General features: G+C 50.8%; 10 protein-coding genes across 10 annotated transcripts; 5 read left to right on the top strand and 5 right to left on the bottom strand.

Moving 5' to 3' along the window:
• Positions 1 to 99: 99 nt before the first annotated feature.
• Positions 100 to 4166, bottom strand: BJY04DRAFT_210610 (uncharacterized protein; the record flags this gene model as incomplete). The annotated part of the gene is made up of 9 exons (XM_073714273.1): positions 100 to 114; positions 148 to 208; positions 248 to 337; positions 374 to 1731; positions 1761 to 2698; positions 2792 to 2961; positions 3030 to 3552; positions 3606 to 3821; positions 4064 to 4166. 9 exons carry the CDS (start codon positions 4164 to 4166, stop codon positions 100 to 102), a joined length of 3474 nt encoding a protein of 1157 aa, XP_073566264.1.
• A 299-nt stretch (positions 4167 to 4465) lies between these two features.
• On the bottom strand, positions 4466 to 6635 carry BJY04DRAFT_199981 (Zn(II)2Cys6 transcription factor). The gene is made up of 4 exons (XM_073712854.1): positions 6495 to 6635; positions 5881 to 6411; positions 5700 to 5834; positions 4466 to 5649 (listed from the first exon to the last, which is right to left on the bottom strand). The coding sequence occupies exons 1-4, from the start codon at positions 6549 to 6551 to the stop codon at positions 4783 to 4785; spliced, it is 1590 nt and encodes a 529-aa protein (XP_073566263.1). The 5' UTR covers positions 6552 to 6635; the 3' UTR covers positions 4466 to 4782.
• Positions 6636 to 6700: 65 nt separating this feature from the next.
• On the bottom strand, positions 6701 to 8029 carry BJY04DRAFT_199980 (uncharacterized protein). The gene is made up of 2 exons (XM_073712853.1): positions 7932 to 8029; positions 6701 to 7877 (listed from the first exon to the last, which is right to left on the bottom strand). Exons 1-2 carry the CDS (start codon positions 7992 to 7994, stop codon positions 7206 to 7208), a joined length of 735 nt encoding a protein of 244 aa, XP_073566262.1. The 5' UTR covers positions 7995 to 8029; the 3' UTR covers positions 6701 to 7205.
• Positions 8030 to 8681: 652 nt separating this feature from the next.
• BJY04DRAFT_142524 (RTA1 like protein-domain-containing protein) lies at positions 8682 to 10320 on the top strand. Its single transcript, XM_073708707.1, has 2 exons — positions 8682 to 8834; positions 8884 to 10320. The coding sequence occupies exons 1-2, from the start codon at positions 8728 to 8730 to the stop codon at positions 9821 to 9823; spliced, it is 1047 nt and encodes a 348-aa protein (XP_073566261.1). The 5' UTR covers positions 8682 to 8727; the 3' UTR covers positions 9824 to 10320.
• Positions 10321 to 10844: 524 nt separating this feature from the next.
• On the bottom strand, positions 10845 to 12151 carry BJY04DRAFT_231626 (uncharacterized protein; the record flags this gene model as incomplete). Its single annotated transcript, XM_073719581.1, has 6 exons — positions 10845 to 11280; positions 11339 to 11709; positions 11756 to 11823; positions 11870 to 11906; positions 11958 to 11977; positions 12025 to 12151. 6 exons carry the CDS (start codon positions 12149 to 12151, stop codon positions 10845 to 10847), a joined length of 1059 nt encoding a protein of 352 aa, XP_073566260.1.
• Positions 12152 to 13928: 1777 nt separating this feature from the next.
• BJY04DRAFT_231625 (cytochrome P450) lies at positions 13929 to 15688 on the top strand (the record flags this gene model as incomplete). The annotated part of the gene is made up of 5 exons (XM_073719580.1): positions 13929 to 14160; positions 14219 to 14406; positions 14457 to 14581; positions 14635 to 15508; positions 15557 to 15688. 5 exons carry the CDS (start codon positions 13929 to 13931, stop codon positions 15686 to 15688), a joined length of 1551 nt encoding a protein of 516 aa, XP_073566259.1.
• A 351-nt stretch (positions 15689 to 16039) lies between these two features.
• Positions 16040 to 17234, top strand: BJY04DRAFT_231623 (uncharacterized protein; the record flags this gene model as incomplete). Its single annotated transcript, XM_073719579.1, has 1 exon — positions 16040 to 17234. One exon carries the CDS (start codon positions 16040 to 16042, stop codon positions 16997 to 16999), a length of 960 nt encoding a protein of 319 aa, XP_073566258.1. The 3' UTR covers positions 17000 to 17234.
• Position 17235: 1 nt separating this feature from the next.
• On the top strand, positions 17236 to 18330 carry BJY04DRAFT_231622 (alcohol dehydrogenase catalytic domain-containing protein; the record flags this gene model as incomplete). The annotated part of the gene is made up of 1 exon (XM_073719578.1): positions 17236 to 18330. The coding sequence occupies one exon, from the start codon at positions 17236 to 17238 to the stop codon at positions 18328 to 18330; it is 1095 nt and encodes a 364-aa protein (XP_073566257.1).
• Positions 18331 to 18407: 77 nt separating this feature from the next.
• BJY04DRAFT_199972 (uncharacterized protein) lies at positions 18408 to 19812 on the bottom strand. The gene is made up of 2 exons (XM_073712852.1): positions 19167 to 19812; positions 18408 to 19113 (listed from the first exon to the last, which is right to left on the bottom strand). The coding sequence occupies exons 1-2, from the start codon at positions 19762 to 19764 to the stop codon at positions 18599 to 18601; spliced, it is 1113 nt and encodes a 370-aa protein (XP_073566256.1). The 5' UTR covers positions 19765 to 19812; the 3' UTR covers positions 18408 to 18598.
• Positions 19813 to 20529: 717 nt separating this feature from the next.
• On the top strand, positions 20530 to 23084 carry BJY04DRAFT_231620 (Hsp70 family protein; the record flags this gene model as incomplete). Its single annotated transcript, XM_073719577.1, has 10 exons — positions 20530 to 20597; positions 20668 to 21223; positions 21277 to 21321; positions 21381 to 21450; positions 21504 to 21759; positions 21822 to 21927; positions 21983 to 22089; positions 22150 to 22348; positions 22406 to 22551; positions 22597 to 23084. The coding sequence occupies 10 exons, from the start codon at positions 20530 to 20532 to the stop codon at positions 22817 to 22819; spliced, it is 1776 nt and encodes a 591-aa protein (XP_073566255.1). The 3' UTR covers positions 22820 to 23084.
• Between the last annotated feature and the right edge of the window lie 395 nt (positions 23085 to 23479).

Raw genomic sequence — 23479 nt, 5'->3', positions numbered from 1 at the left:
ATTTCCTGACAACAAGAGAAGTGTGGCTATCTCCTAAAATTCGAGGCATTTTGCTGGTGACAAAGAGCGGCAACCAAGTTCAGGGCGTTTTCACCGCTGCTATTCTTCGCGATTCTGGGACATAGCGGCTGAACTAAGTAAGCTCACCATTGAATGCCGGCCACCATGTATCGCTCGCTCTAGGGCCGTGCGATCTTCGTTGTCCCGCCTGTTAGGATTTACCTGTCCTGATTTGAGAAGCATTGACATCATCCTTACCGCTACCTCGTCCCCAACTGTCGCGCACCATGAGAGTGCTGTACGTCCATTGCTATCGGAGGCATCATATTCACATCTACTGTCGTTAAAAAGAGGCTCGAATGTGGACATACACCTCATCTTCACACTGTAGATAAACATGGTACTTCCGTCTAGCAGGCGTGTCGTGGGATCAGCACCAGCAGCAAGAAGAGTCTGGACATATCGTTTCCGGCTCCCTAGGACAGCTAAAGCTAGTGCCGTTTGCCCATGACAGTCTCGGTGATCCAGCTCAACCTTACCTGTCGAAATCAGGAACTTTATGATTTCTTCATTCCGTGGTGTCAACACTGCATGATGCAAGGGGGTTCTGCCGTCCAAGTCCGGTGTACCTGGATTTGCATTTGCATCGTGCAAGCACTTCATGATCGCCAGCCGGCCAGTGTGATTTGTACGCCCCAAAGCCGCAAGAGAGTACAGGCTTTTTCCACGTGGGTTGACTTCATCCACAGAATGACCTGCATCTTGAATTGCGATGTTTGCCAGGTGGACAAATCCCTTCGTGGCGGCATATGCTAGAAAGGGTTGTTTCAATGTATCAGGCCAGAATTCCAGTACTTGTAAAACAACATCCGTTTTGCTTGATGCATCGTTTACCGCGATATCGATAAGAGTCAGTGCATCTCTGTCAAGGTTCGCGAGTAAGCCAAGATCCTGCGCAAACTCCAAGAGAACCTCCAAGACGCCTTCTGATGAGGCGTAGTGGAGTGGACTCATACAGTCGACTTCAACAACATGCCTATCGTGGTCACACTGTTTATATTCACCTGTCTCTAGCATTCTTCGCAGAAGCACTGTGTCGCCGAATTCCGAGAGGTATGATATCAGGTTGCGTGACTGTTTCGTCCCTTTTTCAACCTTCATCTTTGTGAGGGTAAAGGGGGATTCTTGTTGAGGTGCATCTGAATTGGCATTTTGCGAAGTATCAATGCCCAGTAATGCCCTCGCCGCGTCGCTGTTACCAGAGTATAGCGCCGCAAGTAGTGGGTATCTGAATGGCCCGCCTCTTAGCGACAGGTGATCAGATCTCTCAGGGTGAATCCTTATGAGGGCATCGGCCCCTTGTGCGGCAAGGAGATACAGCAGATGAGTATCAGATCGGATCAAATGGGCATCATGCCTCTGAAGAGTGTTATAGTGCATGATCCACTTCTTTGTCTTGAACCGCGCCATAAGCGACGTTTGCGGAGCCCCAAGCCGTTGTGCAGCGTTCGCATGGTATAGAACCTGAGTCACTGCATATTTCCAAAAAGGGAACTGGCTTTTAGAATGCTCCGAAAATCCTTTAGCGGTCGAGATGTAGGGCTCTTGCGGGCGGTCGGCTTCAGACCCCAAATAGGCTTTGAGCTGCAGCAAGCACACTCTCGTAATTGTGTCATGGCTCTGCGCTCCAATGTCCGTTTCTCTGTTCATCAACTTCGTTATTCCGTCTTCCTTCAGCAGGAAATCTGGATGAACTGAACAGTGGGCGTTCTAGACTTGGTGACCTCAGCTAACCCTTTGGAGACGTCCAGAATAAACTTTCGTAAAACCTCCGGTGTCACTTCTGCTGTGTTTAAGGGGTCTTGAAGTCGATCCTCGAGCTCATTTAAAAGTGCGACCTGCAGCTCTTGGGGGCTGAGAGGGCGCTTCGCAAAGAGGACAAACTCAATGCACAAGATCGTTTCCTCAAGGCTGTTCTGATCCCTTGTGAGGATATCAAGGAATAAGTCATGTAAGCCGGGAGGAATCTTGTCAAGCGTCTCTTTCAATCCTTTCGTTCGACCTTTATCATGTTCTTTATTCAGCATGAGGACAACCAAAGCAACCCAGAGAAATATGCCTGAAGATTTGCGTAATATTTCAGCTTTGATAGCATTTGCCTGAGGTGTGTCGCCAATCTTCAGTTGGGAATCGATATACTGGGAGATATCATCTTCATGGTCTCGTTCTGTCTCCAACACAAGCTGAAGTCCTGTTTTGATGGTAATCTCTGGGTAATGGCGGCTCGAGAAACAAATCAGAAACTTTCCTGTCTTCTGGCGGGCTGCGAGCTCCTCGAAAAGAGATACCATGTCACGAATATCGTCCTCAGGGCACTCGTCTAATGCGTCAATATAGCATACCACGCGACAATTTTGAAGACGGTCAACAAGCAGTGAGAATATTTCTTTGAGTAGCTCGGGTTGCCAACCTGCACTTTTGATAGCGGATAGTCCGTCCACGCCGCAATGGTCGAGACATGGCATAGCGTCTGGCATTTTGCTCAGCAAATGAAGGAGAAGCGAGCGATACAGCCCCATGGTTGACCTTTCTAGGATATCACCCCGTGCGTTGAAAAAGAATGATACAACGATAGCACCTTTCATCTTTTTCTTAGCCTCCTGGGACAGGAACTTCATCATGATGGACTTGCCCGCACCTGGTTTTCCCTTGATCCACAGAAATCCATTGTGGTTCTGCAGGCTTCTAGAGTCCAGCCAGGATTTGTAGAGAGAGTTTCGAAGCATCCAACGGCAGGTTTTTCCTTGAGCCGCCTTGAGAGACATTTGCCGGGCGTCAATCTGCTCGAAGCGAAGTAGGTCGAGCAGCTCCTTTCGTTGACCATCCGACAGCGATTCACCGCACTCATCGCTTTTTCCGGGAACATACGCTGTTGGAATTGCCTCGGTCTGGATTGACGTGCTTGAAGTCAAATATACCAAGAGCGCTTTGGCACAAGACGCAGCAGTAGCCGCTGCATAGTTTGCCACGTCTTGTTCTTGTGGCTATCTGCATAGTCGCAGATGCCCTTGATGATAATACAGAGAAGGATGTCCCAAATTCCAGCACCTTCCATTTCAAATCCAATCACTTTCTCTGCCGCGGCGAGTTTGTCACGGTGTTCACCAGATTTCATGACTGTGTCAGCCAACGCCATGGGACCGAAATAGACATGTGGCTTCGGAGACTCTGCGGCGAGACGAATTCTTGGTATCGGCAACCCCATACATCCAAGCTTCCTGCAATCAAGTTCGAGTGCCTTTTCGCAAACAGGGTCACTGCTGGAGTAACATTCAGCGCAGACACAGGTTTGGTTGGGGTGTTGGTAATAGTGTTTGTGGCGGTAGTTGGCTTCGAAGAGTTCGTCCTGTAGAGTGCCTGGGTACTGCCATTGGCTGTTGAGATGGCTTTGGAGTGTACAGTGATATTTCCAAAGATCATCGTGCAGCTTGTCGTGCATGCTGCGGGTTTTCAGTCCGGAAAGGAAGCTTCGAATCGATCGAGCTGGGCCACCTAGGGTTTCCTTCACGATTTCCTGCACCTGAAGCCATCAGGATACTGCTTACCAGAGTCATACTCCACCACCTTGTCACTGATAATGACATCGGCGAGGATGGCCTCAGTCCGGTCGGATGGAAACGGCACTCCCCCACAGATCCCCACCAAGAGCGCCAGATTGACTCTAGGGAAGCTCACTTGTAGGTTCGAAGCAACGCTTGCGGCATTCCGCTTGCCCATCTCGGGTAGACATGTTAACACAACATTGTGGGTTCCGATCCGTCCTGTTCGGTTCCCACGGGATTTTGAGAATCATGAGCGTAAGAAAGTACTTGAGGTACTGGCAGCCCATGCGCGCGGAGAAGAGCCAAAGTCGCCACCTCGCTGGCCACCGTCAAGGTTTTCGGAACAGTCGAAGGATAGGGGAGCCGAGCGAGAACCTCAGTATCATCGTGCATGGTGATTTGGATGACGCGGTTGAAGCCTCCTTCTGCCAGTTTGGTTACGGATTTGACATGATCCCTACGCCTGCCGATTGACTTGGCAGCGGCAGCCGTCAGGGCATCAACATTGAACTCTCCATGACGTTCAACGAGACGTAATGTCTCATTATATCTGCCAACACGCATGAGCCACTTCACCGAGTGAAGCCTGGTTCTCAACTCACATCCATCGACCAGACGTGTACTCAGAGAGTTGGCGGCTGTTCCCCAGTGTTGAGAGTGGCCGCAAGAACAGTGACCAAGGCCGCCTTGTCCATTGGGCAACGCTCTGGGTCCTCATGGCAGCCAGAGATGTGGTAGTTGGAGAAAATTGGAAGGGTGGGAGAAGCCTCCAGCTGCGACGCGTTCCTTCACTAAGCGCTGCCAAGCACGCCGTGGCTGATTAAGCTCAGGTTTACCTCTCAAAGCAGTAATATCTGGATCAGGCCCGTGGTTGTAGACTTTTGGCCGGTAGGTTTACCTACCTATTTATACACTATGCCACTGCCTATAAGTAAGTTGCAAGCACCTCACCCAAGCCGCAGCGGCTTTGCTGATGATATTGACACTGTCAACATGGATGCATATAGTCTCGTAACTGCTCACATGGCACCCATACTAACTTAATGGGCTTCATCATGTTGTTGGTCGTCTAGTCGTATATAGTCGTTGTATAAGGCTCGAGTAGATAACAAAATCAATCAAACCAGCAACGCCCGCTCGTAACGCACCAAATCTAGCTCCTACACCCACGCACAAAGCTCTATAAAGCCTCCGTCGACTCTGGAGTGATAACCAGCCCATCTGATGCAATCCCATCTAGCAACGCGTCAAAGTCATTCAAAGCCATTTCCTCGAGCTCTGACGACTCCGGAGTGGTGATAACAAGTCCATCTATCGGAGGCCCATCCAGCAACGGGTCGTAGTTATAGATAGCCTGTTCCTCGTTCTCCGACCATACCATCGGCGAACCTCCTGCAAACGGGTCGAGTTCACGGAAGCTTTGGAGCAAGCCCAATCCGTCCAGTGACTGGACGTTGAAGTCACGCATGTAGTCTTCAAGCCAGGTTTCGATCAGCAGCCGGACTGAGAAATCGTCCACGCAAACCCATGCTGCGGCTAGGCCCAGCGTGACGTATGCGGCACCGAACGGCCGGTATGTGTTTGCGTTTTCGGCGATGGTCATCATCTCAAAGGCCATGCGGGTCGCATCTTCGGCGAGGATTGGATCGATTGTTTTCATGAGAACTAAAACGTAGTTCATGTATAGGCAGATTGTGAGGGCGATGCCTTGGAACCGTTGGGTGTGGGCGTGGAACATGCGGCGAGTGAAGCCGTAAGGGTTCGGGATTTCTTCGGCGGTGGAATTCTCGATCTCAGTTGTCATGTCTCGTAGTGAGTTGGCAACCTCCTGTGCACCAACATATAGGCTCTTCAGCTCTGCTTGCAGGATCAAAAGGCCGGCGAGGCCGTCGGTGTTGGTTTTCACGCGGTGTAAGATGTCCGGGACCAGCGAGAGATTCCGCAACATAATGCCTTCGGGGTTGGTTGCGTCCAACTCACTCACGACCAGTTCCTTCCACTCCTGGGGAGTTAATTCTATGTTGGGGTTGAACAGGCCCTCAAACAGCTATCACTAAGGTCAGCATTGATAGTAGCCACCGCAGAGGGAGTGCTCACCACAGGGCCACGCAGACTGAGTAGAAGAATGCGCTCGAAGGTATCTCGTGGGGCGCAATTCTTTCGAGCTTTGAGGATCTTCGCTGCTCCCTCCGCATGTCCCGTCCATTTCAGCTCGGCCGGGCCGACGATGTGCTATTATACTCAGCAAGGCCCTATGAGAAAGATCAAACCTACTCACCTGAGTGGACATAAGCACCATCACAGCGCAGAGGGTTTCAGTCGACCGGGCAGTGCTAGGGTTGTTCAAACACGTTCGGAGAGCACCCAGAGCCTTTGAATATTTCGATAGTGCGGTAATCGTCACTTCTCCTCGCGAGGCAAAGCTCCGGTGCGCAGTCACCAAAGAATCCACCGCTGCATCCAACGCTTCGTTGACCCCCAGGTGACGCGGGATCATAGCCAGATACCCGCCATATGCCCAGACCAGGTTATACTTTAAATCTGTCTGTCCTTTGTACGACGCAACGAGCGCTTGTCCCAGTAGAGTCGCGTTATTCTGAGGGTTTTTCGGTATCAAACGAACCATATCTTGCTGATCTGTTGGTGGTGTGCGGGAACCTGAGCTGGAGCCGGAAGAGGAGTTGGACGACCGCTTTTTGGCGACGATATTGGGCCCCTCCTCCATGAATTTCCATCGCTTCTCCCCCGCGCCAACACATTCGATCCCCCGGCGCGCGCATCGTGTACAGGCGGGCTTTGCTTGATCGCACTTGAAAAGAGAGTTAAGGTGTTAGCGCGTGGCTCTCCGCTGTGGGGTCGGCCGATGACAGCATCAACGGTCAACCTACGTACCTTCTTCTTCGACTTGCGGCAGTTGTCGCAGCCTCTTCCGGACGGTACTCCTGGCATGTTCGGGAATGTTGAGTCGCTTAGGTGAATGCTATCGTGAGAAACCCATTGAAGATGCTTGAAGAAAGAAGAAGGAGGTCCGGACTCCGACTTCGCGAAGGCTCGTTGCCTGCTCGCAAGGCATTGGGGGCCGCCAAGAGGTGGGGCTTGGCAAGGCGCAGCCATCGTGCCATGATCGCCGGTATCCCGAGTATATCATCAAGTCATAGCTGAAGAAGCTGAAGATACATTGGCGGTGATCATCTTTCATACATTGTAATTGGTCAACCTATGAAGGGGCTGAGACAAGCACATCAGTCCTTGCCATCAACCTCAGCCTTGCGCTCCACACCGTGCCCTGGGCGGATCGATAAGCTGTCTGGAGGGGCAAATGCCAATTCCCACAAATTATCTATGATTTAGGACGTGTTTATTGTGTAGTCCTTGACCGCATAATGCTATTATTGATGTCGGTTTTCACACGTGTACAATCTATCATCATGTGCTGTAATCATCTTAAGATTGCGGGCTGACCCAAAATATATATCTAGGATAGTATACATGCGACCCGAACCAGATACCCTGACCAGCAATATCCCACACCCATCAACTCCGAAATCAAAAACCTCAATTTGCGATGTGTTTACCATAATCATGGAATCTTCGGATGTATAGTCAGGCCCCTTCCGCGACCCCTTCCAGCAGAAGGTTAGCAGAGTGAACCAAGACAAACGCTGTCACCATAATCTCCTCCATCAGCTGGCCAGTGCTGACACTAGGGCCAAAGAGGTCCAACCGACCAGCCTTGCGCCTTGACCACGAGGGGTGGGGATTGAACTGAGCCAGCGGAATCCCGTTAGCATCACGCAGCTCAAAGTCCACCATCTTCATGCTTCGACTCTTCCACATTAATGGAGCATTCTCCATCGACGGCGAGTTGTAGGAGCCCTCTTTCTTGAGTCTCGTTCTCACACCCATAGTAATGTTACGGCCATAGAATGACAGTTGAATAACGGAACCCGATAGTGGCAATACTGCGGTTGCGATTGGTGTAGTAGGTGCCCCAAGGGGGAAGACTTTCATCTGCGGTTCCCGGCTGCTGAAGGTAATGTTGTAGATTGCTGCGCCTGATGGATCACCCTCGGTGACTTGGATCTGTCTCTGAGCCCAGCCAGTAAAGTCGAGATGAACGGATCGGGTAGGGGGCCGGTTGTAGTATGACTGGGGAGGATATAGATCTGGAGTCTCCATGTCCTGGATCTGGGGGTACGGAGCCATCGGACCTTCGTCCGGAGGGGACTGTGAGGATAGTTGAGACAAGGGAGACTGAGGAGACTGGGGAGATCTCTAGGAAACTGTTAGTATCTGAGGTGGAATGAGGCTGCCTCGAAGGGAACGAACGTTATCTTGACCAGTGGTCATGGCACCTAGGAAAGGAATGAGCGAGGGAGAGCCTTCTGCCATGATGAATTAATGCTGAGTATGTATCTGAAAATGCTCTTCTTTCCATTCTGACTACTCCGGGGTATTTATAGGAAAAGAGCTCGTCTTGATAATGCATTCCAGAGAGCTTTGTCAAAGACCACAGGCTCTGCTCTGTATACTTCCGGATCGCGCGACGGATGCCCGATTAGGCCGAACGCCGCGCTCGGCCCCTATCAATGTGATTGGTCACTGGCCTGGCGAAATGCCGCCTGATTCTTCAGGTGTCGACCGTCATCTGGAGAGATCTCGCCGCATCTCGCCTTGAACGGTCTGAAACTCACATGTCGGCGGGGATTTAGCTCAAAGAGGCTAAGCGTGCTAGACCCTGAGCAAGGGCTCGAAGACGATAATTCAACTTGAGCCTTGCTGCGCCCTCTCTTCTTGGCATACGAAGGCGGCACTGCCGCACTGTCTTTTTCGCTGGCCAGTCTGGCGCGATATCATACCCGATATGGTTTAGCCTCACAGGCTAAACCACTTTTCACCTAGGTCGATCAGGACTCTATACGGCACTAGTCTGTTTTGGGTCCAATGTGCCGACTGCCCACCCAGCTATGACTGCTGGGCTGGCAACGAACAACACGTCAAACGTCGATCAGAATGCCCTCCACGCTGTTTATAATGGCCTCAATTCCCCCGACACCTTACTCTTGGTTCCAGGCATCAACAACTCTCCCGAAAATACCAGACCATCAACAACAACACAACCAAGATGGACCCTGAAACAGGCATATACCTGTACAAGCCAAGCCAAGTGCTCCCCATAGTCTTTGGCGTTGTACTTGGGCTGTCGCTTGCAACACATATCTTCCAAAACTTGTTTGTTCTTCCTTTGCACTGAGTCAATAGATTATACTAACCGTCTCAGTCGATACCGCTTCTGGAAAGTAACCTTCTGGATGTTCTGGGGTTCCCTTGTGTACACAATCGGCTGGATCTTGCGCGCTATATCAAGTCACTACCCTCTGAATAACAACCTCTACATCGCCGCAACTGTCTTCGTCTACGCCGCACCCCCCATCTTCTCCGCATCTGCATACAACATCCTCGGCCGCATCATGCAGTACATCCCCATGTACGCCTGGCTGAACCCCAACCGCACCGTCTATTTCTTCATCTATGTCGGTGCCGTTGTAGAAGGTCTGACAGCCGCCGGCGGAGCCCGCATCGCAACCGGCGCCACCGAAGTCGAGAAGTACCGCACCGGTGCCGTTCTCATGGCCATCTCCGTCATCCTACAGTGCATCGTCGAGATCGTCCTCGCTGGTATCGTCGGAACACTACACATGAAGTGCGCGCGCGCCGGCATGGTTCCACGAAACCTCCGCTTCGTATTCTACACCCTCTACGGAACATCAACGCTCGTCCTAATGCGCTGTCTCTACCGCGCCGTCGAATCCCTCTACACCCTCGACCCACCCGGCGTTGCATGCAACGACACATGCGAATACTTCCAGCGCCAGGAGTGGCTCCTCTATGCCTTTGACGCCGCGCCAATGGTCCTCTTCACCTTCTGGATCAACCTTCTCCACCCAGGCCAGTACCTACCCCGCGACAAAACAAGGTACCTTGACTTTGATGGCATCACGGAGCGCATTGGTCCCGGATGGCTCGACTCGCGTCCGAAGTTCGAGACCTTCATTGACCCGCTTGACCTCTCGGGCATGATGAAGAAGGATAAGCATCATACCAAGTTCTGGGACGAGCCGCACCGCTGGCCCGCCTGCGAGGATGCATTCACCACCGGAACGGCGTCGAACGTTAAGGTGGAGTCGCTGACGCCGCCGAAGCCGGAGGGGACTGTCTGATCATTCTCCCGCGAAACTCTTGTAATGAATGATTGAGCGCGTCCTGTGCATTTTGAAGCTTTAGATTTCCTATGTTTTGTCTTTCGTCCTTTTTGCCACTTGCAGCTCTGTTTGTAGTATGATTTCCCGCTTGAGCGCGCTTCTGTATACCCAGTACGTTGTGTCATAGCCTTTCTTGCTGAATCTGCAATCATAATTCCGAGTCTACACTCTTAATAAATAGCCTCATCCTCCACCGATACTTCTAACTCTACCAATTCGTACATCTTGAATCACTGCGTATATATCCCGAGAAGACTTTTCCTGATCCTCATCAAGCTTTATCACCCACAAAATGCATAAAATCAGGCTTCAAAAGACAGAAAAAGCTGTTGGTAACCCAGCCACCAACCTTCAGCGCTTACCCATATCACACAGAAATAGAATGCTAGCAGTAACCTAAACCTCCGATTCCAACATCCGCCGCACGGGCACACGGACCCGCGGGAGAGTCAGTCAGTGGGCCGTGGCTACGGTACTTAAGCAAACCTACGTAATCACCTTAAACGTAGCCTGGGCCCACGCACACGCGCTTGACACTTCTATTTTTAGGTTGGCTCGAGGAAAGCTTAGCATGTATAATGACATCACTTAGGGCTAACTTGTGGGATAGAGTTACGTAGTGTGGTTGGATGTGGCGAATTAGTTAGTACCTGATATGGAGGCAAGGGTGGTACAGCGTGGTGAATGTGGTTACTTCCAAGAGCCATATAGATTAGCTCAGGTAGTCAGCGCGTGAGAGGGTATGAGATCGTGAACGGTATATCAACAGGCAGAGTACACACACGGATAAGAGAACCTGTGCTCGGAAGAGTATATGGCATAGGCAGGGAGGGGTAAGTGCTAGTGAAAACCACTCAGCGCCTATTTAATTTTAATTCCACCCTAAGTATACCTTAAGGCGAAAGATAAAAATCCATTCTGCTAAAAGAAAAGCAGAGAGAAAGCGCTATATAGCCTCGGAGGCAACAACAAAACCAATCTATATGCGGTCTTGCCTAACTTCAATCTCCGTAGTCGCATAGATCTTTCCCTGAGGAACAAAGATTCTCTCTTCACTCGTCCGATCCAACTCACTCCGAATATTGGTGCCCATGACTGCATGACCGCGCTCCCGATCCCTACTTCTCAGCGAATTCATCCCCACAGATCTCCCCTTCCCGTTAGTAATATCCTGGACTTTCGAAAACCCAGACCCGGAGCGCGGAACGTATGCTTTGTTGGATGAGTATTCGCCGATGAGACGCGGGAGGAACCGGGACGCGATTGCTTTGAAGGAGGGAATTGAGGCCGCGAGGATGCCGATGTTGATTTCGATTGCGGACCAGTACATTGCCCCGCTTATGGCCCAGGTTGCGTCGGAGGAGGAAAGCATTTCGGGGATGTAGGTTATACGGATTATGGAGGAGACGCAGGCGCTGGGTTTGTTAGTGCATGGAGAAAGAGAAAGGGGCATGTATGGAGGGTAGGACATACAAGAGGCCGAGGCAGAGAATGAAGACCAGGGCGATCTTCTGCTTACGCGGCATTTGGAGTTTGAAGATGACACGGATCGGTAGTGTATATGTGAGGAGGTCTGTAAGTATGTTAAGGGCTGCATTGGCGAGATAGAAGACGTTGATGTTGACGCAGCTGCCCTCGATGCTGACGTTCCAAGCCTTCGGGACGGGTCTGCACTGAAAGGCTGCGGTGAGAACGTTCGCTGTTGCCTGGCATGCTACAATTCCGAACATGAAAAAGGATAGTCGAGTTAGGTATTTGTCGCCTAGCCGGGTGTAGAACCAGCACACGGACGTCTTGACGAAGCCGAGACATGTCAGGTAGAACATGGAGCTTAGCCAGACGTTCTAATGCGGATCAGAATACTGCAGCTGAACATGGAAGAGGTCTTACCAATGAGTATGTGACCATCCCTGCTGGGTTGACGTCTTCAATATGCTGCCCTAGACCATGTTTTACGGCTTCAACTGTCAGTCAACTTCCTAATTAAGCTCGTGGAAGATCCACCAACGACTGTTACCGACGAAAAAGCCCACGAGAAGAACTATGTATACGCGTTAGCCATGTAGATGAGAATGTGGTTCAGGAATAGTACACATGCAAGGATGATGAGATCTAGAGATATTGTGAGCGGATTCGCTGAGTGAGGGAAGTTTACTTACAATCATCAACACCCATCTTCTTAAGCACATATATACGAGCAAACAGCCGAAGAAGTAACACGACGACTGTTATGGCCGCGAAGGCTATAGCAATGCCGACCACCGTCGGGCCTTGCGTCTCGGCCATGGTGGTGTTGATGAGGTCAAGACTGACAATGAGGGGCTAGAAACGATTGCAGGAGCTCTGCTCATATGTGAGTATAAGAAATGAAACTCATGAAGTCTATGGCTATGAAAGCAAACGCTTCCTGAGCACCGCGGTCCAGGGGTTTAAGACAACGTGCTTTCATCCATGAGAGCGCGGCAGGAAGATGCCAGTCTCTTGGGGAATCTCTTCCTTGCAAGTGATAGACACTGAATCCCCAAATTCGGCCATGTCCAGCCGCGTCAAATGGATGCTCCGTTCATGTTGGACACGCTCATTCAAGACTCGGTTCAGGAAGCTCATTTGTTAGGAGTCCACGACTAAGGTGGAATGTTAGGTTAACGGCCCCAATGTGTGGCTCTAACTTCGCCCTTGGTTGCTGATCAAAGGTCCGCGTTTTACCGCCTCAGAAACCTGAATATACCGTCCTCTGAGCTCGCATGAGATGATTCGGAAGCCACGATACTCGGCTTTCGTAAGGGTGGAGCGCCGACTGTGATTGGATTGCGATGCCAACCGAGATGAAAGGATCCAACGGGATCCAGGCCTGGAGGCGATCGGCACCCAGAGAGAATCTTCCACGGAACGGTGGTCGGAAAATAATTCCTTCAAGGCTTCAACAGCGGGTAAGCCCCGTGGGGGTGGGTGAAGGACCATTTCGCTAATTTTCAGTGCACGAGTTGTTATAAAATCTAGAGTTTGAAGACTTCAACGCAATGCTGTAAGATGTCCGAGTAGAGGTGCGCATTTGAGTAATGTGCCATGCCCTTGACCAAGTTATGTAAACTGACTGCGGCAAGTTATTTCCTTGTGCAAAGCCCCTGCTAGCGAAATTGATGATCAACGGCCCAGACCTGTCAACCATGCTGCCGAGCCGCACCCAGCCCAATCTAGTAGCTTGCGCGTCGTCAAGGCGTCGATCCCCTCTCAAAGCTGGGAGACCATGCACGCTGGCGGGGATTCGATGTGAATGTGGAGTTAGACCCATTGCCGATCTTGTTCCAGGCTATCCACACACTGAAGTACGTACCCTCGGTATCTTTGTGATAAGTTGAGGTCAAGCTGGTTTCCTTCCTCAGGGTCTTCCCACATCAACCCATGTGGATGCGCAAGCTTTTTACTCAGAGACAAAAGGTCCTTATCCATGCCTGCTCCTTGAGCGAGCAGCGTAGTGCTGCTGTATCTGCCGGAACCTCTACTCCCCTAGCGACCATTTCGGGCCGCGGAAATCCCTAGCTCTCGGGGTAGAATGGTAGGCCTACGTAGGGAAGCACGCCATGGGAGCAAAAGGCTGTTACGATGCGGCAACGTATTGAGTCAGAGATTCTTCGTCGAAGGAGAAGAAACCTTGTCGGTGCTTGTCTATGTTAACCGAGGACAAGAGCAGACCGGGGACCCAGTCCCGTAGCCCTCAATCCGAAACAGCGGCGCCCTGCCGCCGCCACAGTCTCCGCTTTCAACGACTGAGAGGATCAGCAAAGTTCTTGAAATTACAACAGTGGACCTCGTATGATTGGATATGGGTCCCAAAACTGTCAAATCAACAAGCTTGCGTAGCTAATTGTGGATGTGGTTGGTGAATTGATCATGGGTGTTGTGGACTTGTTGTCTCTGATAAGGAAGGAGGGCAAGAACCCGGACACGGACAAACCAGCAGGGGGAATCAACTAGGAGTCTAGGAGCTGCTGCTGCGGCGTACATGTTAATGCTTCTTCTCAAAGCATCGTTTGTCTCCTTCATTTGACCACTGCTTACCATCATGGTTCTTGGTGGACAGATTTTTGCGCACCTGACGCTGGCGAATGCAGTATTAAGCTTTGTTGCTTTTGTTACCCTGAAGTTCATCTATCAGGTTGTGTATTATCGCTTCTTCCACCCGCTGTCAGTATTCCCCGGGCCGTTCTGGGGGACGACGACTCGCCTATGGATCGCATGGCATAACATGAAAGAGACGGAGTTGCCAACAGTTTACGCGCTGACCCAGCAATATGGTATTCTTAACCTTCAATTCCTGGAGAGAGTATTGCTGATGCTTGCTGCCTGCAACAGGGCCCGTTGTGCGAATCACGCCTACCCTGCTACTCGTCAGTGACCCGACCAAGCTCCCTGAAATATACCATCGGAATGCGGACAAGACTGGCCACTATATCACTGGTTCGTTTGGCGAGACAGAGTCGCTTTTCAACATGAGATCGCACAAGACGCATGCCTCATTTCGCAGGCATGCCGCAGGACCGGTAAGCGGATAAATCTAGATCATAAATATCGGATATTGAGGGTCGGATAGTACAGCTTCTCGAGTGTGAAGCGCATGGAGCCGCTTATTGACCTCCGGATTAGTGACTGGCTCAACAGGCTGGACGAGAAATTTGCTCGCACAGGAGCTGTCTTTGACTTCTCGTGGTGGGCTGTGTATGTTCCCCGGTTTTATGATGACTCGTGCTGACCTTGCTGACCTTGCTCAGGTATATGGCATACGACATTATCAGCGAAGTCGGGTTCGGTGCTCCATCTGGTTTTGTCGAGAAAGGCCAGGATGTGGGCGGGCTCATTCAAGGCTTCCACGACGGTCTACCTGCTTTCGGCCTTCTCGCGCGGCTGCACCCTTTCACGAGTTGGATCAAAACAACCTTTCTCAAGAAATACTTAGTAGCAAAGCCCGAAGACGACTCTGGGATTGGCATCCTTATGCGCTTCCGCGACAGCCTGATTGAGAAGCGGATTGAAGAGTTGAAGACGACAAAGGATATTGGGCGCATCGATCTGTTGCAAACCTTCTTGGAAGCGCGGACTGAAGATGGCCAGCCACTTAGCCTAGAGTACATCAAGGCAGAGATCTTGCTCGTGCTGCTCGCAGGTGCTGATACCACGGGAACTGTCTTTCAGGCCTTGATTTATTACCTCCTTACCCACCCCACTGTGTACGACCGGATGATGGAAGAGGTCGACATAGCTTTCCAGAGAGGCCTCATTAGCGACGATAAGCCACAGTACGCCGAGATCCTGGAGAACCTCCCGTACTTTGTTGCATGTGTGCGCGAAACCCTGCGTATGTGTCCACCTGCGCCGAACATCTTCCCTCGATATGTCTCTGAGCCAGGTTTGGAGCTTTATAAGAAGCTTGCGCCAGCTGGAACTGAGATCTCGGGTAATCCGTGGATCATGCACCGCGACGAAAATGTGTTCGGGAAGGACGCGGAGGAATTCAACCCGGACCGTTGGATGAACCCGGAGAGGGCAAAGCTGATGACCAAGTACTTGTTCACGTTTGGGTATGGCGCCCGGGTTTGCCTTGGGAAGGACATCGCCATGATGGAGTTGTTCAAAGGCCCATTACAGGTATTTTTTTCAGGTTTTTTCTGCTCGACTGCTCGCTAACGTATGCAGTTCTTCCGCCACTACAAGCCGCACCAGGTCAAAGACAAGCCGGAAGCAAAGTTCGTGATCAAAGGAGGCGTAGGATTCTGGAGGGACATGTGGGTGACGATCGAGAAGCGTCCGTTGGTAAAAGCCCTTTGATGTACGTAATGGTTAGCAGCAGTATCCATAAATTTTGCAACCCGTCTGAACTCACAACCATAGTGCAATGAAGAGTCGGGATAGCGGCTCGTTAAGCATCAGAATTGCTGGAAACAGTAAGCGCACGACGATCAAGGTTCAATGGCGGCTTGGCCTGAGCCACAATCGGCGCCTTGATTCGTTGCCAGCGGCAATAACCTCGTATTCACAAACGCCAAGATGATTGATTTAGCAACAAAATGAGAATCCTGCTACCTGTGCGGCATGAAAAGTCTCGTGAAGTTGTGCGGAAGAATTCTTCCTGCTCTCCTTCTCTCCCCGACGGGACTGCAGGCTCAAGCAAACATTACCATGCGCGCATTTTCTCATGTTATCGCCTGCCTGGCAGCATGCTCACTCGTCGCCGCTCGCGAGTACGACTACCCAGCTGACATTGAGATCGACGTCCTTTTCCCTCGCGACGAAACTTATAACAATCTCACAAGCTTCCCCGTTGTTCTTGCGATCCAGGATGCAAAGTCGGCGTACCGGTTTGACTGGGAGATTCAATGGAAGTTGTTCAATGCGGCACCAGACGCTTCGGAATATGACTATGAGAGCGGTTACTCCAGTCACTCTGCGCTTGGCATAAACACTTTCCAGTGGTACTTTGACGACGTCGCAATCGTTCCGCTGCAGGGGTATAACTTCACTCGCCTCGAACCCGGGCCGTATCGGCTCGAGTGGGAGTATCTCACGTCGCCGTGCACGCACCAACCCCCAAATACAATTGTGTATAACATCCGCCGAGTTGTTGCATCCGGAAATCAGACGTTCAATATCGTCAACGATGGCAGCGGACTGGACTTCGATATTCCGATTGATGAGTGTCCGCTGTATGGCGCTGTGTGGTCGACTTATGAATCTACCGGTAACTATTGTCCGTTTCGCCGCGAGAATGAGGACTTTGAGAGGGATCCATGTGACGCGCAACTCGAGAATCGTCAGCAGGTTGAATGTATCAGGCAGTATCTGTTTGAGGGTACTCGAGATGCGCCTTTGAACGAGACGGAGGCATGTCGGTCGTCCTTTGAGAGAGCGAACCCGGATTGGCTTCGGCCACTGTGGGAGGATGACGAGCAGGATGGCGATGATAACGATGATGCGGACGACGATCGTGATGATGACGGCGAGGATAATGCGGGGGATGATGATCTTTCCAACAGTGGCTCGACCCAGGATCGGGATGATGATGGAGATGTGGCTGCATCGATTCGACCGGGGTTGATTGGAGTTGTTGTGGCAGGGGTGGCTGCAATCTTGGTCCTGTGATTGTTCGTCGTAGTGTTTGCAAGCAGCAAATAGTTGATCCGCGCCGGGATAATCAGACGCTGTCGTTGATGATGTTGAGGTTGGGAAATAGGCCGATGGTGGACAAACGAGGAGTAAACACAGGCTTTGTCGGAAATCGGGGTCGGCACTCGGAAGTCGCCAACACCTCAGCTTACTGTATATATCCCACACAACATGCTACTTTTTCTGTATCACAAGCACATTCTTTCGCAAGGATGCAAGCCCTCAGAGCCACCGATCGTACCTCCGGCGTCTGCCTTCAAGAAGTACCTATTCCTGAGATCGGCCCCGACGATGTCCTGATCAAAGTCCATGCTGCTGGTGTTACGCCTGGCGCGCTGAGACTTCTCGAGATGGGCCGTGCCCACACGCCGTCAACCCTTGGCCATGAGATTGCCGGTACTATCGTTGAAGCCGGAGACATGGTTCCGGAAGAGCTCGCTGTCGGCAGCCGAATTCGTGTACACCCAGTCCTGTCATGCCGTCGATGCGAATTCTGCACCTCTGGAAGAGAGCATATGTGTGGAGAGGGAGCAATAATGGGCTTTGCTCAGTTCGGACAGACTGCGCCTCTATACGAGACATACCATGACGGCGGGGTAGCGGAGTACGTGAAGGCACCATATTGGCTTGTGGATATCCTTCCTGAGAATATCCCTTTTCATGTTGCGATCAAGGTGCATGATGTCGCCACGGGGCTGAATTCTCTGCAGCAGGCAAGGCTGCCGAAGGATGCTACAATCCTTCTCACAGCAGCATCTGGTGCTATGGGCTCTATCACTCTACGTCTTGCGGAGAAATTTGGCTTGAAGAAAGTTGTCCTGCTGGGAAGATCTCGCGAGCGTCTTGAAGGTGTCCGTAAGTTGACTCCCGTTGAGACAGCTGTTGTCGCGAGCTCGAACAAGGATGGTGAACTGGAGCAACCTGCCCTACTGCAGAGCCTGCGCGAAGCTGCCCCCGGAGGGTTTGACGCTATCATCGATTACCTGCCAGCAGGTGGGTTGATTGGAAAGGTGATTCTCTCGCTGAAGACGGGAGGAACTCTTGTTCACCTAGGATTCAATGCAGCACCTCTCCCGGTCCCACTGGCTTTGGTCGTAAGCAAGTGCTGGACAATCGTCGGCTGTCGGGCCCATACCAAGGAAAATATTCAGACGGCTGTCCAGTGGTTGCGTGAGAAACAGCTTGTTATCGATGATTTGATTACCCACCGCTTCCCGTTCAGGGAGGCGGAGACTGTCATCAAGAGAATTGAAGATCGTGAAGAACCTATGTGGCTGACAGTGATTGATGTCGCTTTCGAGGCTTGACTGCCCAGGATTCCACAAGAGACTATACTCGAAGTGCAAATGATGCTATTACACTGTAAGCTCTTCGATATGGTGTGTGAAAACAAATTGTATTTTTCCTTGATTCTTGCATAGTCGCATAGTCAACGAGATTTAGAATCCGAACCCATTCGCATGCCATGGTGGCATATTGCCTCTTGACTAGATAAACCATTGAGTGTAATAACACCTCGCCAGCTTCACATATCCCCGAGTCTCCCCAAGCACCCATGCTGAGATACGTGCACTGCTATTTACAGGGTTCTTCTTCCACGCAGACAACCGCCTTGGACCAAACCTTGTACTGGTCATAGTTTTCCGCATTCTCATCTCCCCATGCAACAATGATAGGATGGGTCAGAATCACTGCATTGAGCGCTTTCCAGTCGACATCATCGTCAAAGTGGTGAAGGCGATGGGCAGTCATGTAGTCGATGCGCGGAGATAATCTCTGGATAACGGGAAGATCTTCACTCTCAAAGTTGATACATGTGATAAAGACACGTTGAGTCCAAAGGCTGAACGCTAGCTCGCATGCATCGAGAGTAATTCTTTGCAGCTCTGTTGTGCGATTGAGTACCTTGGACTCAGAAAGAGGCTTTAGAAGAGCTTGTAGAGGACTGTGCAGGGCCAGCTTGGCCAGTCGGCTCGCAAGCTCGTGAAACGACAACTTAATGCGGGACTCGGATTGATTCGAGAGCCCAGGCTCCCATTTGCCGAGCATGAAAAGAAGATCGGAGCGCCAGAGGTGGCTTCCACGTGGATCTACCATGGTTCATATTAGCTACTTAGCGAGGGGTAAGTCTTAAATCTCTTACCAATATGCTGTAGATTCTCGTAGAGATTCTCTAGTTGGGATCGGCTGGGGGAATGAGGCTCAGATGGCTCCTGTGGGAAGAAGAAAAACGGACAGCTGAAGATCCTGCCTAGGATGTGTTTCGCTAGAAAGGCCTGTGAGAGAATGAAGGGCAGTTTCTTCCTTAAAGTCGGGAGGCGACTTTCCAGTTCCGACCAGTCCTCTTGGAGACAATATCCATCCAGCTCTATGATAACTCGTGTCATCATGCTGCCAAGCGTATCCTCATTGCTAAGTGTCTCCAGTGTAGCAATGTCTTCGACCGTGTACCTCCTGACCCAGGCTTTTAGTCTGTCTTCTAGCTTTGACATCCTCTGGCGGACTTCCCTATCTTCTAGCGGGGCTCTCTGGTTCTTTTCCAATGAGCGCAGGGCAGCATTTTGAACTTCCCGAAGCTCGCCCTGTAGCCTAGAGCGCTCCCGCTCTGACTCTGATAGGAGCTCTCGCAAATCTGTGGCTTTGTTGTCTGAAATTTCCAACTTGGTGGTAAATGATGCTTTTGTTTGCTGAAGACGGGCGCTCAATTCATCGACGTAGTCAAGAGCCTGCTGTAGGCGCATCTCTCTGTCCTCCAGCTGATGGCACTTGCTACTTAAATCATTCAGAGTTGAGCGATGGTGCAGACCATCTCGATGGCGTTGCTGGACTAAGCCTTGGATACGGTCATTAGCGGCTTGAAGGTCTGCTCGAAGGTAATCACGCTCTTCACGAAGGCTTAGGACCCTGAAAGGTTGCATGCTCTCTGAGATTGCCTGTTGGCCAGGAGGTGGGCTATGCAAAGTCCAACTATTCAGGCGCGCGGATGGTTGTGTCTCTGAACCATGAGCTAGGCCTCTAAAGGTGTCCCTCTGGTGGAAATCTCCGAAGTAAGTAGGCAGCATGCAATGACTTTATGGGAGATTTGCCTTACCCAGGTACGACGTGGGGTCATGACGCAGATACCTAGCCCCTGAGTGAATTGTATTCGGCAATAACAGGAGTGACAGGTTGTTAAATGTTTTGAAAGTGTGTTTGAGAAGGTGGAGGAGTAAAGGTTGGAGTTGGAAAGTGAGAGAAGAAACAAACACAGGTGAGACAACAAGTAGACAGGTAGCTTGAGCAAACCTCAATTAAAACAGAACCACTCCCGCCTTTTCTTTTCTACCTAATACCGCAGACCAAAAGTCTGTTCTACCAGATCTCCTGCATTCTGCTTTGCTTCCTGTCTATTTCGACTCCCACAGCAACTCCTTTTACCCACTCAACCTCTCCTCTACTCTCTTGTTCTTCAACGGCCTCAAGAATTTAGTCTCTATGAAAACGTTCTGAAGCACTCTGTTGCAAAAATGGATGACAACACACGCCACCGGATCATTGTCGGGGTGGATTATGGAACCACGTACACCGGTAAGAGGTTCTCCTTCAACAGGATCATTTGACTAAATCTATTCAGGGGCCAGCTTTGTGAGCACTAGGGGTACGAGCATTGATGATATCATCCTCATCAAATCATGGCCAGGACTGGCGCGATATTCGGAAACGGTCCTAAAGACACCCTCTCGAGTGGCGTATCCAGAAGACAAAGGCGCCAAACCACGCTGGGGATACCAGGTTGAGCCTGGGATGTTGTCCTATTCCTGGACCAAGCTGCTATTGGATCGTGGAACACCGTTGTCTCGCTATGATGCCGCCTTGGAGAGTACCGCTGCGATGGGTGTTTTCAGGCTACCCGATGACAAAGATGCAGTGGAAGTTGCCGGAGACTTCCTTGCAGGGGTCTATGAGCATATCATGGCAACTATCGCGAAACAAGTTACTGAAGAGATACTCCAGGTAACTCCGCTCGAGTTTTGGTTCACCGTCCCTGCTATATGGTCAGACGAAGCAAAACACAATACTCTAGTGGCGGCTCAACGTGCAGGTTTTGGATCACGCAAGGGAAATATCATGGACAAGATCTGTCTTATCACAGAGCCCGAGGCTGCTGCAATTGCCGCTCTGAGTAGATCAATGCGCGATGGTCTGGGATCCAGTGTACAGGTATCTATACGTAGTCCCGCTGTATCTGACATACCATCTAATACCTGATACAGCCGGGTGACGGTGTTCTTGTCTGTGACTGTGGTGGGGGAACTGTGGTAAGAATACCCGGTCTATTCTCTATATCGGGTTGCTGTTAATGGCTCTTCTAATACAGGATATCACGACGTACCTTGTTAAGGGTGTACATCCCACACTCGAGTTTGAGGAGTTGTGTACCGGAACCGGTAAGCTACGTCTACTACCTCCATAATATGATTCAATTCCTCATGGTTCGCAGGGGGAAAATGCGGTTCCACTGCAATTGACCGGAAATTCTATGATCTGATGCGTCAGGAACTTGGCAAGTCATTTGATGACCTTCCTCGTCGTAAAGTGGCTCCTGGGAGTGAATTTATGAACAAGTTCGAGCTTGTAAAACGAGATTTCGGATATCCCACAGAGCAGATGACCTATGAGCTACCGCTTAACATCACTCCTCAGAAGGTTGATCCCAAATACTTCAACGAGGACGAGCGGCTAGTTATTATTTCCAAGTTAGTCCTTTTTACTTCCTACCCGTCCTCTATCTACTATGGCACTGCTTACCAGCGTCTAGGAATGATCTTCGCCTGCTTTTTGACCCTATCATTCAGAAGATTCTCTCATTGGTTCGCCAGCAGATTATGGATGCAAACCAGCAAGCGGGTCGAGACGCGATCAATGTAAGTTAACTGAAAACATCGGCCTCCGGCGGAGATTGCAGTACTAATTGAAAAGCGGGTCATTCTTGTTGGAGGGTTTGGAGACTCGGAATACTTGCGCAACGTCTTTCGAGAAGCATTCGATCCATCGGGGAAGATCACGGTCACGGTTCCTAATAACGCGTAAGAAACATTCTGTCTGCTTTTGATACGATTGAAGTGCCTGACAATGTTTCCAAACAGACAAGCGGCTATTGTTCAAGGAGCGGCCCTTCGAGGGCTGCAAGGGCTTCACGCAAACATTAGACGATGCCGCCGACATTATTGCGTTCGAGTGAGCCACCTCTTTAGAGAGGGCATTGATGATGAAAGCACGGCTGTTTTTGACTTATGGGATGGAAAGAAGCGTGCTAGTGGCTATGCGCAATGGCTGGTAGTGAAGGTATTTCACGCACGGTCACTGTTATGCCTTTCATCGGGTACTAATGAGTATGATCAGGAACAGAAACTCTCTGAGAATCATACATACGAAAAAGGGGTATGGATGACATTAAAGCATGATAGTTCTTGGAAAGCGACCGACACACTCTTCTCTTGTGATACTGACGTGGCTCCGTCGAGGACCGATCACCCAGGTTCGTCTTGGTACCGTACAGTTTAGCGTATAGAGCATATGCAGCTAACCTTGAGTGTGGATGTGCGTGCGGTGGGCGAGCTTGTTGTTGACTTCCGAAAGGTTAGTCGATCAATCTTTGCAACAAAGCATATTGCTGGGCAGAAGGTATACCGAATCGACTATTGCCACAGAGTGGTGTTCAATGCGGAAGAGGGCCTTCTTAGGTTCGAGGCCGTTGTAGATGGCAAGGTTGTCGGCAAGACCTCCATAGAATTCACCCATGAAAACTTCTACTGAGGGACAAGTCCGGAGATCACTTCGCTTGCCGGTTTTATTTCACACGCTCCGTCTGGAGAACATCGAGCCCCTCTATCACGCCGGAAATTAGCACTGGGATGTGAATTGGAGTGGAGCCATGAAGTTCGATGGGCTGTTGAGCAGAGAAGCCAGACAGGGGTGGTTGAATCTTAGCAACACTAGGCCAGATCTGGAAGGCATTGGAGGGAGCTCTCGAGGGAATATTGGTGGCTGAAGTGTCTCAAGGCGAACTTCAAGCTTCTGCTCCTGTTCTCATTTTTGCGATGCGCATCAAGGGATTTCTACGTTGTCAGCATCATGCATCAAAATCTATGACTTCTCCACGTAAACAATCGGGGCTTATCCTTCGTCAACCGTTTTTAGCCCCAAGCTGCATCGCACCACAAGGCCCTGCGGGATTGGATGCGAATCGCCCTCTCTCAACACTTGACGACCATTTTCAGATAGAAAGCCTTCGTCCTCACGATCGTCATCCAGAGCAAGGAATCAACTCGTTTGGATTCGATGCCTCTGCGCCCCCTCTGCTAGCCGCGCCAGCACCAGGGTTTAACTGTTTCCCCCACGGGAAGGCCTTGTCTCTTTTACCGTTTCATGCTGAAGCCCGAACTGCACAGCTTGTAAGATCCCGTCCGCGCACTC

Source organism: Aspergillus karnatakaensis (genome assembly GCF_047715665.1).
Source record: "Aspergillus karnatakaensis strain CBS 102800 unplaced genomic scaffold BJY04scaffold_67, whole genome shotgun sequence".
Lineage (NCBI taxonomy): Eukaryota > Fungi > Ascomycota > Eurotiomycetes > Eurotiales > Aspergillaceae > Aspergillus > Aspergillus karnatakaensis.
This window is presented reverse-complemented; position numbering and strand designations above follow the sequence as displayed.

What these genes read in the sequence shown, in the direction of transcription:
- BJY04DRAFT_199981 (XM_073712854.1), bottom strand. Translation starts at nt 6,551, where the DNA reads ATGCCAGGAGTACCGTCCGGAAGAGGCTGCGACAACTGCCGCAAGTCG. An exon ending in GCCGCAAGTCGAAGAAGAAG is followed by an intron (nt 6,412 to 6,494) that starts GTACGTAGGTTG and finishes TCTCTTTTCAAG; the next exon opens with TGCGATCAAGCAAAGCCCGC. An exon ending in TGGTGCTTATGTCCACTCAG is followed by an intron (nt 5,835 to 5,880) that starts GTGAGTAGGTTT and finishes TGAGTATAATAG; the next exon opens with CACATCGTCGGCCCGGCCGA.
- BJY04DRAFT_199980 (XM_073712853.1), bottom strand. Translation starts at nt 7,994, where the DNA reads ATGGCAGAAGGCTCTCCCTCGCTCATTCCTTTCCTAGGTGCCATGACC. An exon ending in TGACCACTGGTCAAGATAAC is followed by an intron (nt 7,878 to 7,931) that starts GTTCGTTCCCTT and finishes ACAGTTTCCTAG; the next exon opens with AGATCTCCCCAGTCTCCTCA.
- BJY04DRAFT_142524 (XM_073708707.1), top strand. Translation starts at nt 8,728, where the DNA reads ATGGACCCTGAAACAGGCATATACCTGTACAAGCCAAGCCAAGTGCTC. An exon ending in ACACATATCTTCCAAAACTT is followed by an intron (nt 8,835 to 8,883) that starts GTTTGTTCTTCC and finishes TAACCGTCTCAG; the next exon opens with TCGATACCGCTTCTGGAAAG.
- BJY04DRAFT_199972 (XM_073712852.1), bottom strand. Translation starts at nt 19,764, where the DNA reads ATGCGCCTACAGCAGGCTCTTGACTACGTCGATGAATTGAGCGCCCGT. An exon ending in CGAGAATCTACAGCATATTG is followed by an intron (nt 19,114 to 19,166) that starts GTAAGAGATTTA and finishes GAACCATGGTAG; the next exon opens with ATCCACGTGGAAGCCACCTC.